We start from the raw sequence: 18,934 nt of genomic DNA on the forward strand, positions 1-18,934 counted from the left end.
CGAACTGGAATACAAAAAAGGGAGGTGTGAGGAAGTCATGGAAACAAGTAAATGAATTGTAAGACATAGAAAGAGGGATTTATTCTTAACTGTTTTTCTTTTCTCTGTATTCTGTATTTCTTGTTTCTTTTTCTTTTCTACTTTCTTTTTCTTTTTTCGTTTTTGTAACCTTTTTTCTTGGAAATCTTAATAAATATCATTTTAAAAAAAAAATTCGAGGCTGCTGATCCCTTATTTTCAAATTTGAAAGTTGACAGTTATGCCCCAACATAAATCCTGGCTACGCCCAGGGGTGCACACAACAATCAGGAAGACTTTCCGTTTCTATGAAAACGAAACCTAAAAAGCAAAGTTTCTGGGCAGCCTCTCTTCTCGGTTAAGAGCTCCTCTGGAAGAGGAAAGAGCTTGGTGGGGAGACAAGCATGGCTCAGGTGACCTCAGCATCCCTCTCCGAGAGCCAGGTGAGACCCTGGACTTGTCCTGGGAGGGCTCGGCTGAGTTTCAGGGAACAAGGAAACTCTCGGGGGCATTTACAGCCAAGGCATCCTTCGGAAGCTCTTTCCAGATTTGCTCCACTTCCGTGCCGTGACAAGCGATCAGTTTTTAGGGGGTCCAGCTTTTAGGGGGTCCTCAGTGCAGCCTCTCCTCCTTTTCAAGCTACTGCAGCCCAGACGGAGCTGTTCCCCCCTCTCCGTTCCCTTGCCTTCTTTTGCATGGTGGGAAAAGGGAGCGGGGGGGGGAGGAGGAGGGGGGGGGAAGCTGCAGGACCAGGAGACGCTCAAGGATTTTAGTGCGCACAGGCAAGGGGGTGGGCAGCAGGAGACCCCGATGCCCCCTGGCCCTGGCGCTGGTCCTGATAAGCTCTAACATAGGAACTTGGGTGGGTGTTAAAAGTAGAGGAGGGGAGGGTGAAAGCGAAGGAGGTGGGCAAAAAAAAGATATACAGAATTAACGGCAGGGCAGGGGGGAGAAACTCGGTTCAGTAAGGAAACCCAGCCAGATGGACGGGGTATAAATAATAGGTTGTTGTTGTTGTTGTTGTTGTTTACAGCTGAATCTACCCAGTTAATGTTTTCTGGACAATATTAAAACCAAAACTAAGCTATCCTCTAAAATTTTCAGTTGTCAAGATTTTGCAATGTTTACAGAAATGCATATTTTACCAGTGAAAATGCATTATGCTGGGAGGAATTGCTTGCAAAAATGTGTGCATTAGTCAAGACTGCATCTAAAGATATGTTTATTCTGAGAAAACTGCATTAAAGTGCTGGTGAATTTTCATGACAATTTTTTAAAAAACAACAACCCACAAATTCCTGCAAAATGTGGAGAACTGGATTTAAGATGGAGGGGGGTGGGAATGAGAAACTGAGGGAAATGAAATTGGCTTCCATCTGTAATACAGGGCTTGGTGGGAGTGAAGAGGGGCCAGAGTGCCTAAGAGGCTCTGAACAGATTTGATATCACCAGAGTGGAACCAGCAAATACTCTGTCTTACCCAGGAAAGGGATTTGCCCCCATCTAAAAGTGTTTTGGTAAAAGGCATTTTTCATGTCCGCTGTTAGAGGCAGTAAGACTTTGCATACCAGTCACAGGGGGGCTGGGCAATGTCCTACTTGTGGGTTTCGCAAAGGCATCTGAGAAGAGGATGCTGAGCTAGATGAACCATGGGCCAGATCCAGATTCTTACCTTCTTGTGTGTCCTTGCAAGAATACCTTCATCTAGGTTTGGTCCTTTTCTTAACTCAGCAGGAAGCTGAACGGTATCAGGAAATGAGTAATTACTCATTCTGCCTTCTTGCAATTGGGTTAGGCAATGCTAAGTACATAGTTTCCATTATAAATAATAATTCATGCCCTGCCTCAATCCGTAACTGTAAAAAGGAGAGCTCAGGGGGCATATAAGGTGTTGGGACAGCATCTTATCTTATGCCCAGCCACGTGCCTTAGTGCTCTGATACAACTGCTGGCTTGTGTACCTTGTAACCTGATCTGTGCTTGAGCCAGTTGTGCATTTGGCAACCATGGCAGCTGAGAGGCTAAGTGCCAAAAGAGGCTCCCCTTCTCCAAAGTAGTAGGTAGCCATGTCCTCTGGCTCAAGAGGATGAAAACCCTTGGAACACCTGAGCTCCAAGAGCTGGGGCCAGAGCAGCAGCCCCCTAAACCCCTGGGCTGCTTCAACAAAAGCCGGTTCTGGGCCAGGAGATTCAGCTGCAAAGTGGGGCTTGTGGGATCTCTGATAGACAATGTAGATTCCAATTTCAAAAATGTGCAGTTACGGAAAAAATGTCATACAGAAATGTGTAAGTTGGGAGGAATTTGCAACAAAATGCTGATGATTCCCCCACCCACCCCATTTTCCTATCCCTACTTGAAGCTTAATGGACATCTTCCAAACTATTGCCCCTGATCCTTGTTTTTCCACAACAGGAGATGGGTGAATTACAGTTCCTCTTGTGTGAGAGTTGCCACGGGGAAGTTCAGAGCCCCAAACTCCTGCCATGCCTTCACAACCTGTGCAGCCAGTGCCTCGAAGAAAACCAGCCCAGTGGTCACTGTGCCATATGCAGATCCCCGTACTCTCCCCCTGAACTGAAGCGCAACATGCTCTTTGCAAACCTTCAGTCCCAGCTGAGCATCTTCCAGAAGATCAGCCAAGGCCAAGATTTGGCCTGCAGCTGTAGCTCTGAGAGAGAGGCGGTGTTCTGGTGTTCCGAATGTGACTGGCACTTTTGCGACGGCGTGTGTTTCACAAACCACGAGAGAGTCAAGAAGAACAGCCTCCATGAAGTCAAAACACTGAAGAATCTCCAGGGCATGTCGAGCGCAAAGTTCCTTGCAGAGACCAGAAAGCAAAGTGTCATGAACTGTCCCAAAAATACCCACAATAACGATGCTGCAAGGTAGGTGGTCCGTTAGTGCTTCATTCTCAGTCTGAGATCCAGGGCCGTCTTAAGCATATCCAGCGCCGTGGTGCCAAGATCCCTTCGACCCCCCATTTCCAGGGATGTTGACCTTTTCCCAAGCCTCTGCGGGGATCACTCTCCTCCCGCGAAGACTTGGGAAGGAAGCTGCATGCCCACCAGCCATATGGTTGACGGGGCACAGCTGGCGGGCGTGCAGGGAAAGGGGAGGCCGCCAGCAAAGCCGCGCAGCTCCCCCACTCGCTGGGGCGCCCCTGAAAGGCCGGCGCCCTGGCACGATGCACCACTAAGCCCAATAGGAAAGACGGCTCTGCTGAGATCTTATTTTGAGTGCCAGGGTTGAGCCCACTGTCCCATCCTCTGCCTGAATGCTTGTGGGTTTCCTGCCATGGGTGTCTGGTTGGCCACTGTGAGAATAGGATGCTGGACTAGATGGGCCATTGGCCTGATCCAGTGGGCTGCCTCCAACGGAATCCAACTTCCTGGATTCAGATGGGATGAGGTTTCCTTTTTGACTGTCTGGTCTAATTTCATTTTATATACAAATACAGCAGCTTAGAAGCATCAGGTTACATGTATTTATTTAGAGCATTTGTGCCCTGTGGTTAAGCCAGAAATACTCCCAGAACAGATTACATACAATCAAAATGAGCCAGTACCGCAGGTCTATGTGAGTGTCCGGGTTCAGTAAACGTTCTTTCCCTCTCTGCATGTTTTATGATCAACTCAGTGCATCAATATTGGCAATTGTGACAACTTATCTTTTTAAAAAGGACGCAGGTGGCACTATGGGTTAAACCACAGAGCCTAGGACTTGCCGATCAGAAGGTCGGTGGTTCAAATCCCTGCGATGGGGTGAGCTCCTGTTGTTTGGTCCCAGCTCCTGCCAACCTAGCAGTTCGAAATCACATCAAAGTGCAAGTAGATAAATAGGTACCGCTCCGGCAGGAAGGTAAACGGTGTTTCCGTCCGCTGCTCTGGTTCGCCAGAAGTGGCTTAGTCATGCTGGCCACATGACCCGGAAGCTGTACGCCGGCTCCCTCGGCCAATAAAGCGAGATGAGCGCCACAACCCCAGAGTCAGTCACGACTGGACCTATTGGTCAGGGGTCCCTTTACCTTTAGCTTTATCTTTTTTAAAAGAACTAATTTTCAGTGTTACTAGAATTTAAAATAATCATAATGAAAAAACTATTAATAATAATAATAATAACTATGAGCCGCGGTCCCAATAACAAAGCCAATGGCGTTTGATTTACAGAGTCTATTGCAATGAGTGTAAGCGGCCCATGTGCGTGGTTTGCGTTACGCTGGACAGCAAACACCAGAGCCAGCACTGCGAAATACAGGACGAAATCAAGCGCATGCAAAACGAGCTGCAGAGCATGCAAAGAGAGCTCAAGAAAAGCAACCACAGCGAAACCTACCGCAACCTCCAGGAGCTGGTGGCAAGCATGGAGAAGACGAGGAACGAGACGAGGGAGCTGATCCAGCAACAGATTGCCAAGATGGTGAAGGTGCTGCAAGAAAAGGAGGCCAAGTTCCTAGCAGAAGTGGAGGACCAGCACCAGCAACAAGTCAAGGATGTAGAGAGGATGCTCAAGGACGTGGAAGGCCTAGTCAAGAGGATGGCATCCAGCGAGCAGCTGGTGGAGAAGATGCAGCTCTACGCCTCTGACCAGGTGGTCTTGGAGATGCAACCCTACATCAAAAGTTCACTGGAGAAGCTCAGAGATAACCAGCCACCAGTTGTCAACTTCCAGATCCAAGCGAGGGACTTTGCAGAGGTCAAGAGCCAGCTGCAGGTTCTGTATGAAAGAGTGACAAAGGCCAGAGGTGAGAGTCTTGAAGAGCAATGACTGGCTGGTTTGACTGGGTAGGAGAGGAAGTGAACCCAGTGGCAGACCTCCTGCTCTGTGTGTGGAAAGGCCTAGTCCCAGTGGTGGCACCAGGGCAGGACTTCTAAACTGGTTCTTTGCCAGAGCAAAGAAATAATCAGAGCCACCTTGTTGGTGTTTCCTCTTACACACCCGCCAGTCAGAAGCTCTCAACATAGTGACTGTCATAGCTCATGTGCAGAGAGATTTCAGCTTTCAGAGTATCTAGATTGAATACTTTCTGCAGCTCATCTCCAGGTAGGCAGAACAAAAAGATCTGTGCAGCTGCTGCCCACTTTTTGTGTGACAGATTTGCACAGATTGTAAGAGGTCATACTTTTTGTATGTGGCCATCACTGTGACAAACTTTTGAGTAAAGGAGAGTTGTTTAGCTGGTAGGCTTCAGGGTGGAAGTCTAGAGACCCCATCAACAGAATGAGCAGGAGGGGCTCCCAGAACCACAGGTGAAGGAATGCTCATGACCCATCTCAAAAAGTGCCGCTCATAAGACCATTAAGTCCAGAGTGCGTAGGATTTATGATTATATAGAACAATAAGGATGATTGACAGGCAAAAGTTAAAAAGGTCTTTTCATTAATGCTTTGTGGTGCAAGGATGGTCAATTTTATAGAATAGTAAAGTTTCAAAGTGAAATACATTCCTTAACGTTTTGTGTAGGAAGATGGAAAACTAACAGAGATATGCCAGTGATGGCTGCAGAATTGAAATACTTGGTGATTCTGTCTCTGAATAGGAACAGACCAGTTTGCTCCATTTTCTAATTAATAATGCCTCACTCTTTTTTAGAAGCTGTCCCAGGTGGACCGGAAACTGCACCCAACCAGGTGAGAGCTGCTTTTGCATACATTGGGACTGGGGAACAAGTGCGCCTCCAGACGCTACTGGACTCCAGTTCCCATCAGTCCCAGGCGGCATGGCCAATGGCTAAGGATGATGGGAGTTGTGGCCCTACAAATTCTGGAGGGTTGAAGGTTCCCCTGTCTCTGGTGTTCATCTTGAACTGTCGTCTCCATATTGACAAACTCCAGCTGCATATATGAGGGATCTTTTCAGAGATGCCACTCAGGAGAGAAAAGAGAGAGTTTAAGGGAGAAGCTGACAGTTTAACCATTGGATAGCGAATGGGGTTAGATAGGCAGGGCAACTTGCTTTCGAATCCTTGAGTGGACGTGAAATCCTATCAGGAGCTGAGTGGCTTGGAAAATATGGTCATAGAATTAGAATTCTAGAGTTGGAAGAGCCCCTGAGGGTCATTGTCATAACTGAGTTGAATAGGATCCAAAATGCAGCAGTCTGCTTGGTCCTAGAACAATAGGATTCAGAATGCAGCAGTCTGATTGGTCCTAGAACAATAGGATACAGAATGCAGCAGTCTGATTGGTCCACAGGAGCCACCCAATCCAGCTCTAGGTGGAAGTGAATCCGCAACCTAATTGGCCTACAGGTGAATCCCGGAATTAGCCAATTATGTGGGGCCCATTGTGTAAATAATGTATATAAAGCAGACATCCTGGGGGAACTTCCATTCCTCCTCACCACTATGAGCTGAATAAAGAGCATGAAATCCACTCTTGACTCCGAGTATTTTCAGTCATCTAGTCAAAGGCAGCTCACAGATAAAACAGAAACAGCTAAAAACTGGGGAGGGGAACATCCTTAAAAACATTTAAGCATGTGTGTGCTTGTGTGTCTATTAAGATATACAGATCTTTGCAATAAAAACACCCCAACACCAGTCCTTTCCTTAAAAACAGGCAGTTCCCAAAAGCTTGTTGGGAACAAGAAAGTCTTCGCCTGCCATCAAATTGGGCAGCTTAAAATCCTCTGTAAACAGTGTGTGTCTTGAACTAAGTTTTTGTGCCTCACTGTGGAAACCTTCACAGAGTGTTCAGAACACAATTAGATACACACATTGGAAGTAACTCCTCACATTTTGGACCTCTGGGGAGGGAGGGAGTGGAGCCTTCACTTTGCTACTGTTTTATTATAAACACTACCACAAATAGTTAACTCCAGAGTATTCATGTGATAATAGAGGGAGTTTTCTCTATTAAAACACTCATAAAACTGTTTGCATTACCCATCTGCAGAGAGGGTGTGAAAAACAGCCTCCCCGCCATCGCCTTAATGCGGTGGCCAGAAAGACAGATGCCAGCGACCCAGATGGCCCCAGCAGCAGCAGCGCAAGCACCAGTAATCTGGTAAGTCAGAAAGCACAATTCCCCTCCCTCTGTTCCCCTCCCACTGTCCTGCATTCTCTGGTTGTGACGAATGTGGGAAGGGGGCTTCCTTCTAGGGGTGTGTGTGTGTGTGTGTGTGTGTGTGAGTGAGAGAGAGGGGGGGGAGAGAGATTGGAACAGCAAAAATGTGGGGTAATGCTAGGGTTGCCATACTTCTGGAATTTCCTAATAAAGGTAAAGGTACCCCTGACTGTTAGGTCCAGTCGCAGATGACTCTGGGGTTGTGTGCTCATCTCGCTCTATAGGCTGAGGGAGCTGGTGTTTGTCCGCAGACAGCTTCCAGATCATGTGGCCAGCATGACTAAGCCGCTTCTGGCAAACCAGAGCAGCGCACGGAAACGCCGTTTACCTTCCCGCCGCAGCAGTACCTATTTATCTACTTGCACTTGACGTGCTTTCGAACTATTAAGTGGGCCAGGAGCTGGGACTGAACAATGGGAGCTCACGGGGATTCGAACTGCCGACCTTCTGATCAGCAAGCCCTAGGCTCTGTGGTTTGGACCACAGCGCCACCCACGTCCCTGGACATACGCATAATACTGCAGTTGGAAGCAGTTTCCGGGTGGAAATTGCAAAAATGCCAGTCAGATGGCAACCCATGTCAGCAGTGTTGGTTTGGGCAACTTTCTTTAAATTAGCTTTAAAGCTCAACAGCTTCAGGCAACCCCCCCCCCGCCCCCCAAAAGCTCAATAACTTTTGCGTCTGGATTTTATGGCAACACTATGTGATGTGGAAGAATCAGAGCGCTCATCTATACGTCTCCTACTTTCAATACTTCTCAACCATATTCAACCATATTTATTATCCTGTGTCCAATACCTGATTTTGTTAAAATCAGTTAAGATTTTTATTAAAGTTTTGTTGTGATACAGTAAGGTATAGAAAACGAATGTAAATAAAAAACAGAAACAGCTACCCAAAGTAAAAATAGAATACGGAGCCCTCTCTTAAAAGTAGTTCTCTCATCCTGGGAGACCGGCACTTCCCAGTTTCTCATCCAGCGTCCTCCATCAACTATTTTCCATGACATGCAGTCCCTGGACGCTAATAAAGATCCCAGACATAGGACTCGAAAGATATAAGAACAGAAAATGAAGAAGAGAAGGGGGGGGGATAAAAAGAAAGAAGCAGGAAGAAGAAAGGAAGGGGGGGAGAGAAAAGAAAAAGAAACAAATAAAAATAAAACAGACTTCCGATTTTCCATCTGCCAGTTACATAAAAAAGTTATTTAATATATACACTCCCTGATAGCATCCATCTTCTCCACTTTCTGTTAAACAATATTTCTTTTAAATTCAAATGTCTCAGAATCATTCATTTCTTTTCCCCACAAAAATGCAAAGAGCCCAAAGTAGTAGTATTAGTAGTAGTAGTAAATGCAACCGTGTTCAAAGATTAAAACCTCTCAGCTGAAAGATCATGGGGGAACGTGGTTCACTTTTTATCAGGGGACAGGTCCCCTTAACATTTCTGACAAAGATGGCCTCCACTGTCTTTAGAGTGGCATTTTCAATGAGAAATATTTGTGGGCCTAAGTTGAATTCTTCAGAAGAGCAAATTTTTATTAGATGGAATGCCTAACTTTAACGATTATTTTAACTGCATAATATTTTTGTATGTGTGGTTTTGGAGTTTTTTTGTATCTCACTTTGTAGTGGCTTTCGCTGCACAAAGGAATTAATTAATTAATGGCCATATCATCCTATTCCGTGCTCTTGTCTCCCAGGGCCACCTTCCGAAGTCGCCAGCAAAGAGGAACTGTGCCTACCTGGAAAGAGCTGTACAGACCCCTACAAAAGTGGTGAAAATGGAACATGGTGATGATGGTGCCAGATCCAGGCAGCTGCCTAGCAACAGGAGGCTGGAACAAACTTGGACCAGTTCTCAATCTCCAGGATGCTCCCCTTCCACAGGGAGCAGGAACAAGGCAGGAGAAGGCATGGACAGCTCAAAGTGTCCCCCCAGGTCTGAGCCAGAGCTGTCTGAGCCAGGTACAGACAGAAGCTGCTGTTTTACTCAGGGATTCTTAAGACCAAGTCACACATTTTTGATATCTTTTTTGAGAGGGGCAGGCTTCTCATCGTGAGAAGTGAGCTTCTCATAGTGAAATTGACAGCCTCAAGAAGGCTGAATTGTTTAATCCAGGTATATTTATTTATCTGTGGCATTCGTATCCCACCTTTTTCGCCAAGGAGCTCCCCACCTCCTCATTCTTAGGCTGAAGGGCAGGGACTGGCCTCAAGTTACCCAGTGAGCTTCATGGCTGAGTAGGGACTTGAACCCTGGTCTCTCCCCGGTCATCGTCTGACCAACTACTACACCACGCTCACTCTCAAATACAGTGGTGCCCCGCAAGACGAATGCCTCGCAAGACGGAAAACCAGCTAGACGAAAGGGTTTTCCGTTTTGGAGGCGCTTCACAAAACGAATTTCCCTATGGGCTTGCTTCGCAAGACGAAATGTCTTGCGAGTTCCTGCAGGTTTTTTCCCCTTTTCCTAAGCCGCTAAGCTACTTATCAGCTGATCCGCTAAAAGCCGCTAAACCGCTAATAGCGCTAATCCGCTAAGCTGTCAATGGCTTGCTTCGCAAGATGAAAAAACCGCTATACGAAGAGCCTCACGGAATGGATTAATTTCGTCTTGCGAGGCACCACTGTAGTAACATTGGTATGTCGTCAGCAGGATTTGAACCTGTGGGGCAAGATCCCAGTGGATTTCTAATCTATCGCCTGAACCACTTGGCCACCAAGTGTGAGGAACCTGGTGCCCTGCAAATGTCACTGAACTACAACTCCCACCCACATCCCTGACCATTGAAATCTAACAGCCTCTGGAGGGGTGCAGTCTCCCTACCCCTAGTTTAATCAGTCAGGTCATGTAGTGGATTGAAACCTTCTCTATTGATTAAAAAGCACCCACAATCAATCAGGTTTTCAAAAATACAGTGGTACCTCAGGTTACATACACTTCAGGTTACAGACTCTGCTAACCCAGAAATAGTACCTCGGGTAAAGAACTTTGCTTCAGGATGAGAACAGAAATTGTGCGGCGGCAGCGGGAGGCCCCATTAGCTAAAGTGGTACCTCAGGTTAAGAACAGTTTCAGGTTAAGAACGGACCTCTGGAACGAATTAAGTTCTTAACCCGAGGTACCACTGTATATATTTTTAATACAGGTACATACACAAATTTCAGAAGAAGCATTACCTGAAAGAAAGGCAGGAATGCCTCTTTTAAACTGGAGCCAGCTGTGAGAGAAGTGTGCCTCATCCAAAAATAATAATGTGTTTGTTTGTGTGTACAGTGGTACCTCAGGTTAAGAACTTAATTTGTTCTGGAGGTCCGTTCTTAACCTGAAACTGTTCTTAACCTGAAGCACCACTTTAGCTAATGAGGCCTCCCACTGCCACCATGCCGCCGCTGTGAGATTTCTGTTCTCATCCTGAAGCAAATTCTTAACCCGAGGTATTATTTCTGGGTTAGCGGAGTCTGTAACCTGAAGCATCTGTAACCTGAAGTGTCTGTAACCCGAGGTACCATTGTATATTGTAACTTAACATTAGAAAGTGCTTTCCGATACTAAGAGCCACTTGGCAGTGGGAAAGGCCAGCGCAGAAGGCTAGCCTTCATTGGATGTCCGGCTTTTCTCTTGCAGGTGATGCTCCTGTGAGCATTTCCTCGGGAGACGAAATCACCGACGACGAATCTGTGGTGAGTGCAGAGACCCAGGTGCTGCCACACTGTCGCATGGTGCCCTCCTCACCGCCCCCTGGACAGCGGAGTCCCTTGTGAAGGCCGTGGTCTCACAGCACGTTGGTGGCCCTTTTCAACTATACAGAATAATAAAAGAGCAATCCTTTTCTTGCACCTGATTGTGACATAGGCGCAGCGAAGCAAACCTTCGATGTTCGTAGAATTGCAGAGTTGGAAGGGACCCTGAGGGTCATCTAGTCCAACCCCCTTGCAATGCAGGAATCTCAGCTAAAGTATCCAAGACAGATGGCCAGCCAACCTCTGCTTAAAAACCTCCAAGGAAGGAGAGCCCACCACCTCCTGAGGGAAATTGTTCCACTGTCAAACAGCTCTCACTGTCAGAAAGTTCTTCCTGATGTTTAACCAGAATATCCCTTCTTGTAACTTGAAGCCATGGGTTTGAGTCAGTGGCGGATTTATGTACAGTGGTGCCCCGCAAGACGAACGCCTCGCAAGACGGAAAACCCGCTAGACGAAAGGGTTTTCCGTTTTGGAGGCGCTTCGCAAAACGAATTTCCCTATGGGCTTGCTTCGCAAGACGAAAATGTCTTGCGAGTTCCTGCGGGTTTCCCCCCCCCCTTTTCCTAAGCCACTAAGCCGCTTATCAGCTGATCCGCTAAGCCACTAAGCCGCTTATCAGCTGATCCGCTAAGCCGCTTATCAGCTGATCCGCTAACCGGCTAAGCCGCTAATAGCGCTAATCCACTAATGGGCTTGCTTCACAAGACGAAAAAACCGCAAGACGAAGAGACTCGCGGAACGGATTCTTTTCGTCTTGCGATGCACCACTGTATAAGCTAAACAAACTATAGCTTAGGACCCCACTCTTTTGCCCCCCCCCAAAATATACTTCTTCTTAATTGTATTTCACTATTAATATACTTCTTAATTGTATTTCAGTTCAACAATTACTTGGATAAAATACATATTTTGTTATGTGCAAATGGCTTTAGATACCTATTAGGTCCATAAATTACCATATAGCATATATTCCACAGAGGAAAAACCAGCAACAATTTGTTGTTGACAAAGTACAGCTGGACATATAAAGGGCCCCATTACCTTCAGTAGCTTAGGGCCTCATCAGCCCTAAATCCGGCCCTGGTTTGAGTCCTACCCTCCAGAGCAGGAGAAAACAAGCTTGTTCTATCCTCCATGTGACAGGCCTTGAAATATTTGAAGATGGCTATCATATCTCCTTTCAGTCTCCTCTTTTCCAGGCTAAACATACCCCGCTCCTTCAACCACTCCTCATAAGGCTTGGTTTATAGACCCTCAATCATCTTGGTGGCTCTCCTCTGCACCTGTTCCAGCTTGTCAACATCCTTCTTAAATTGTGGTGCCCAGAACTGGACACAGTATTCCTGGTGGGGTCTGACCAAGGCAGAATAGAGTGGAACTGTTCCTTGCCTTGATCTGGGCACTAGCCTACAATAGCATTCACCATTTTTGCTGCTGCATCACATTGTTCATTCATGCAAAGCTTGTGGTCTCCTAAGACCCCTGGATCCTTTTCACATGTACTGCTAGTAAGCCAGGTGTCCCCCCATCATATATTTGTGTATCTGGTTCCTCCTGCTTAAGTGTAGAACATTTGTACCCATTGAAATTCATTTTGTAAGTTTAAGTCTAGGTCTCCAGTCTCTGAAGGCCCTTTTGAATCCAGAGTCTGTCTTCTGCGGCATTGGCTACCCTTCCCAGTTTGCTGTCACCTGCAGGTTTGATGAGCATCCCCTCAATTCCTTCAAGTCATTTATAAAGATGTTTAACAACAACAGGCCCAGGACAGAACCCTGCGGCACCATTTGTCACTGTTTCCCAGAATGATGAGGAATCATCTTGTCGGTCCATCTTACTCGTGACATTTTCCCTGCAATTCCTAGGGGTTTGGACCAGATGACCTTTGGGGGCAGGGCCAGATTTATGTACAAGCGAAACAAGCTATAGCTTAGGGCCCCACTCTCTTGGGGGCCCCCCAAAATGTACTTCTTAATTGTATTTCACTGCTAATATACTTCTTAATTGTATTTCAGTTCAACAATTGCTTTGATAAAATACATATTTTGTTATGTGCAAATGGCTTTAGATACCTATTAGGTCCATAAATTACCATATAGCATATATTCAACACACACAAAAACAGCGACAATTTGTTGTTGACAAAGGACAGCTGAACATATAAAGGACCCCATTACCTTCAGTAGCTTAGGGCCTCATCAAACCTAAATCCGGCCCTGCTTGGGGGTATCTTCCTTCTCGACAGTTCTGTGATTCTGCGAATAAAATCTTGTTAGTCTTTTAAGTTGTCACAGTGCTCTTTTTTCTGGGACATGGAACCCTCCACCCCCAAGGCAGCAGTGCAGTGGTTGTGGCTGGGTGAGGGAGGTGAGTCAGTGGCCCATAATCTCTGAAGTGTCCCCCCCCCCCACTTGTCTGTCTTCTCGCCAGGAATCTAGCTTGCTACGGGACATCAGGAACAGATCACAGAATAGCCAGGAAGAACGCCTGAGGCAGGAGTTTCAGTTGGGGCAAGGGACCATGGTGTTCTTCGACCTGAAGCTTCTACGTAAGGGGCTGAGAGCCACTTTTGAAATCAGATACGGCAAAATTGTCGCTTGGGAAGAAGGGGTGGGGGAGAAATTCAGTTCAGTTTCCATTTGAAGGCAAATCTACTTGATTTGCACTTTCCAAAACAACGCATAAACCAAAACCCATCCATCCTGCAAAGTCTGTGCTACTGCACAGTGCAGTTATCCAGCCAAGTCACATGCACAAAATTGCATATCCCAGGGTAAAGTGTGCATAAAAACACACACATATTGCTAAAAAGGATATATAATATAATTTATTATTTGTACCCCGCCCATCTGGTTGGGTCTCCCCAGCCACTCTGGGCAGCTTCCAACAAAGATTAAAAATACATTAAAATGTCACACATTAAAAACTTCCCTAAACAGAGCTGCCTTCAGATGTCTTCTAAATGTCAGGTAGTTGTTTATCTCTTTGACATCTGATGGGAGGGCGTTCCACAGGGCGGGCACCACCACCAAGAAAGCTCTCTGCCTGGTTCCCTGGAACCTCACTTCTTGCAGCAAGGGAACTGCTAGAAGGCCCTCGGCACTGGACCTCAGTGTCCGGGCTGGACGATGGGGGTGGAGACGCTTCTTCAGGTATACAGGACTGAGGCCGTATAGGGCTTTAAAGGTCAGCACCAACACTTTGAATTGTGCTTGGAAACGTACTGGAAGCCAATGTAGGTCTTTCAAGACCGGTGTTATATGGTCTCGGCGGCCGCTCCCAGTCACCAGTCTAGCTGCCGCATTCTGGATTAGTTGTAGTTTCCGTGTCACCTTCAAAGGTAGCCCCACATAGAGTGCATTGCAGTAGTCCAAGCAGGAGATAACTAAACCATGCACTACTCTGGCAAGACAGTCCCTGGGCAGGTAGGGTCTCAGCCTGCGTACCAGATGGAGCTGCTAGACAGCTGCCCCGGACACAGAATTGACCTGTGCTTCCATGGACAGCTGTGAGTCCAAAATGACTCCCAGGCTGCGCACCTGGTCCTTCAGGGGCACAGTTACCTCATTCAGGAGCAGGGAGTCCTCCACACCTGCCCGCCCCCTGTCCCCCAAGAACAGTACTTCTGTCTTGTCAGGATCCACCCTCAATCTGTTAACCGCCATCCATCCTCCAACTGCCTCCAGACACTCACACAGGATCTTCACTGCCTTCACTGGTTCCGATTTAAAAGAAAGGTAGAGCTGGGTATCATCCGCATATTGATGGACACCCAGCCCAAACCCCCTGATGATCTCTCCTAGTGGTTTCATGTAGATGTTAAAAAGCATGGGGGAGAGGACAGAACCCTGAGGCACCCCACAAGTGAGGTCCCAGGGGTCTAAACACTCATCCCCCACCACCACTTTTTGGACACGGCCCAGGAGGAAGGAGTAGAACCACTGTATAGCAGTGCCCCCAGCTCCTCTAGATAGTCCAGAAGGATATTATGATCAATTGTATCAATAGCCGCTACAAGAAAGTCTTATATTAGAGAAAACTGATTTGCAGAAATGTGCAGATTGGGCAAAACGGTGCACACAAATGTGTAGATGAGGAGAGATTTGAACTAAGATGTTGGTGGCTTTTCATGAGGAGTTTCTCTTTTTTAAAAAATCTACAAACTGATATGGAATTGTGGAGAACTAAACCTAAGACTGGAAAAAGAGAAACCGAGAGAAACCAAAATTGGCATATGTTCCCATCCCTACCTGGGAGTGAAGGGAGAGGCTGGCGTATCAGAGGGGCATCGGGAAAGGGGCTGCTCACCTGCTGCCCTCCTTCCAGCAGGGAAGATGCTACCAACTTTTTCTTCTTCCAACATACATTCCAATGAGAGCACAAGCTGGTATCAGATCAGCCTTCTGTTTTCCAATGGTGCCTAGCCAGGGGCCACAGGGGAAATCCACAAGTACATGATGATTTCACAAACCGACCTTGACTTGGAGGCTCCGTCAGGGCAAGCAGAATCCTGACAAGACTCAGGTCCTGTGGCAGGTGGCCTGTTCTGGCAGGTGGATGTGTTTGTCATGCACATACCCTTGAAAGTCTGGGGTGCTCCGACATTGGGAGCCCCTTTCCCCAAATTCGTGGAAAGGGATAGCCTGGCCACCTTGTGGTTAGATTACTGTGATGTTCTTTACGTGGGACTGCCCTTGAAGACAGTTTGGGGACTGCAGCTAGCGCTAAAGTCTTTTTGTAAGGCCCTTTGAGGTTTCCTCCAATCAAGCAGTGTGTAAATTTTACAAAATAGATAAATAATAATATAATTATTATGTATACCCCGCCCATCTGTCTGAGTTTCCCCAGCCACTCTGGGCAGCTTCCAATTGAATGTTAAAAACAATACAGCATCAGACATTAAAAACTTCCCTAAACAGGGAATCCTGTTGTCTTCAGTTGTCTTTTAAAGGTAAAATAGTTGTTTATTGCCTTGACATCTGCTGGGAGGGTGTTCCACAGGGCAGGCGCCACTACTGAGAAGGCCCTCTGTCTGGTTCCCTGTAACCTCACTTCTCACCGCTGGACCTCAGTGTCCAGGCTGAACGATGGGGGTGGAGATGCTGCTTCAGGTATACAGGACTGAGGCCGTTTAGGGCTTTAAAGGTCAACACCAACACTTTGAACTGTGCTCGGAAACGTACTGGGAGCCAATGCAGATCTCTCAGGACCTGTGTTATATGGTCTCAGCGGCTGCTCCCAGTCACCAGTCTAGCTGCTGCATTCTGGATTAGTTGTAGTTTCCAGGTCACCTTCAAAGGTAGCCCCGCATAGAGCGCATTGCAGTCTCCGTCACCAATCTACTGTAGCTTCCACATTCTGGATTAATAAAGAGGTATAAGGGCGCTTTAAATGCATGGTGGTGATCTGAGCTTACCTATGGTCTTTCTAGCTACAAGGTGTGCTGATGGTCACTAACTCAGGTGGTTTCTAAGGGGGGAGGAGTAAGGGTATTGCAAGGCACTTAAAAGATGCAGGGGCACAGGTTCATGACACAGATCTGCACCCATTGCTTGGCCTCTGACCAAACTGGATAACCACAGTGAATATGTTTGTAGGAAAGCGGTAGAAGATCAGGTGCTCACACCCACACCCTGGCGTTGCCTTCTAAAAATACCCTTAAAGCAGGGGGGGGGGTGTCAGCCCATCAATGGCATATGGCTACCTAGAACGTAAGAGCCTGCTGAATCAGGCCAGTGCCCCATCCAGTCCAGCATTCTGTTCTCACAGTGCCAACTAGATGCCTGTGGGAAACTTGCAAGCAGGATTTCAGCCCAAGAGAAACTCTCTCCTCCTGCTCTTTCCAGCAACTGGGATTCAGAAACATCACTACTTCCAACAGTAGAGATAGAGCAGAGGCATCCTAAAGGTAAAGGGACCCCTGACCATTAGATCCAGTCATGGCCGACTCTGGGGTTGCGGCGCTCATCTCTCTTTACTGGCTGAGGGAGCCAGCGTACAGCTTCCGGGTCATGTGGCCAGCATGACTAAGCCACTTCTGGCGAACCAGAGCAGCACACAGAAACGTCCTTTACCTTCCCGCCGGAGCAGTACCTATTTATCTACTTGCACTTTGATGTGCTTTTGAACTGCTAGGTTGGCAGGAGCTGGAACCAAGCAACGGGAGCTCACCCCGTCACGGGGATTCGAACTACCGACCTTCTGATCGGCAAGTCCTAGGCTCTGTGGTTTAACCCACAGCACCAGAGGCATCCTGGCTAGTAGCCATTGGCAGCCCCCTCCGTGCATTTGTCCAGTTCTCTTTAAAAGACACTGAAATGGGTGGCCATCCCTGCCTCCTGAGGAAGCAAGTGCCACACTACTAGACTTGTAAAAGACATCTGAAGGCAGCCCTGTTTAGGGAAGCTTTTAATGTTTTTGTAATTGTATTTTAGTGTTCTGTTGGAAGCCACCCAGAGTGGCTGGGGAAACCCAGCCAGATGGGTGGGGTATAAATAATAAATTATCATCATCATCATCATCATCATCATCATCAACCATGAATTCATGTTATGAGAGAGGGGGAAAGACTTTTCTCTATTGACTTTCTCATGCCATAGTTGGAGGCGGTTTGCCACTGAACCCCAACTCAGCCATGAAGCTTTCTGGATGACTTTGGGCCAGTCCGTGCCTCAGCCCAACCTACCTCACAGGGTTGTTGTGTGGGATTAAATGAGATGGGGGGAGAACCATGAAGAAAAAAAGGTGGGGTATAAATGCAAAAAATAAATGATAATAAATAAATCAGCAACCCACTTGGCCTGGCTTCTTGCCTGAAATAACCTGATGGCTCTTGAGTAATATTTATTTACAGTGGTACCTTGGGTTACAGATGCTTACAGACTCTGCTAACCCAGAAATACTACCTCAGGTTAAGAACTTTGCTTCCAGGATGAGAACAGAAATCGCATGGCGGCAGTGCGGTGGCAGCGGGAGGCCTCATTAGCCAAAGTGGTACCTCAGGTTAAGAACAGTTTCATGTTAAGAACGGACCTCCGGAACGAATTAAGTTCTTAACCCGAGGTACCACTGTATTTGTGATGTGCATGCCTCTGTGCTCAATCTGGACTAACCTCCTCTCACTGCTCTTTCAGCGGGTGACATCCTGCACCTGGTTGCCCTAGCAGAAGAAGCATACTGCTGCTCTGTCATGATCCGGCCGCTGTTGCCTTCCTCTGGCGGAGACGCAAGAAGCAAATTCTCCGAGACTGGGCTGGAGGGGTTCTTCGACTACGTCTGCTCCCTCCCCCTGCCCATTTTGGTGGGGTATGACATCTGGTCTGTGGACCATCTCCCAGCCCTGGTTGGCGCCCTGCAAGCTATCAACAAGGAGGAAAGATTTGAAGCCTCCATCTTTGGTTTCATCGATGCCTTGCCCCTCATTAAGGAGAAGGTCCCAGAGTTGCCCAGCTACACACTGAAAAGCCTGGACGACACATATCGCTGGGGCGACCTGAACGACACGCGGGCCGACGACTGCGCCAAGGCCCTGAAGGATTTGTGTACTGTCTTGGAGGTTAACCCTGTGATGGAGAGAAGGACAGTCATTGCCTACTCCAACATACGGTCCTACGCCTCCCTGCAACCCCTCCTGTCGCAGAAGCTCCTCTCTGAGCCCTCTGCAAAAACCTTGGCACTGCACAATGTCTGCCTTTCCATGCTCCAGCACATCTACCAAGAAGACCCAGAAAGGGGGCTGAGCAAGTTGTGCAGGTTCCTGAATCGCCACCGAAAGGACACGGAAGAGAAAATCCAAAAGCTGAGCAAGATTCGCTTCTACTTCCAACAACTGCAATTCGGCTTCTTGGCATCTGCTGCCGGCAGCAACCTCCTAGAATCTCATCTGGTCCAACCCTTTGCAATGAGGGAACCGCACCTGAAGAATCCCTGACCATCCGACCTCTGCTTAAAAACCTCCAAGGAAAGAGACAGTTACAGATAGGTAGCCGTGTTGGTCTGCCATAGTCAAAACAAAACAAATTCCTTCCAGTAGCACCTTAAAGACCAACTAAGTCAGTTCTTGGTATGAGCTTTCGTGTGCATGCACACTTCTTCAGATACAC

General features: G+C 47.4%; 1 protein-coding gene across 1 annotated transcript; it reads left to right on the plus strand.

Moving 5' to 3' along the window:
- Nucleotides 1–219: 219 nt before the first annotated feature.
- LOC309349876 (protein PML-like) lies at nucleotides 220–18,762 on the plus strand (the record flags this gene model as incomplete). Its single annotated transcript, XM_081876240.1, has 9 exons — nucleotides 220–461; nucleotides 2,431–2,903; nucleotides 4,185–4,759; nucleotides 5,608–5,645; nucleotides 6,912–7,022; nucleotides 8,789–9,053; nucleotides 10,717–10,772; nucleotides 13,263–13,380; nucleotides 17,966–18,762. The coding sequence occupies exons 1-9, from the start codon at nucleotides 423–425 to the stop codon at nucleotides 18,760–18,762; spliced, it is 2,472 nt and encodes an 823-aa protein (XP_081732366.1). The 5' UTR covers nucleotides 220–422.
- Between the last annotated feature and the right edge of the window lie 172 nt (nucleotides 18,763–18,934).

The sequence above is a fragment of the Podarcis erhardii genome (assembly GCF_964252035.2).
Source record: "Podarcis erhardii genome assembly, chromosome: 9".
NCBI lineage: Eukaryota > Metazoa > Chordata > Lepidosauria > Squamata > Lacertidae > Podarcis > Podarcis erhardii.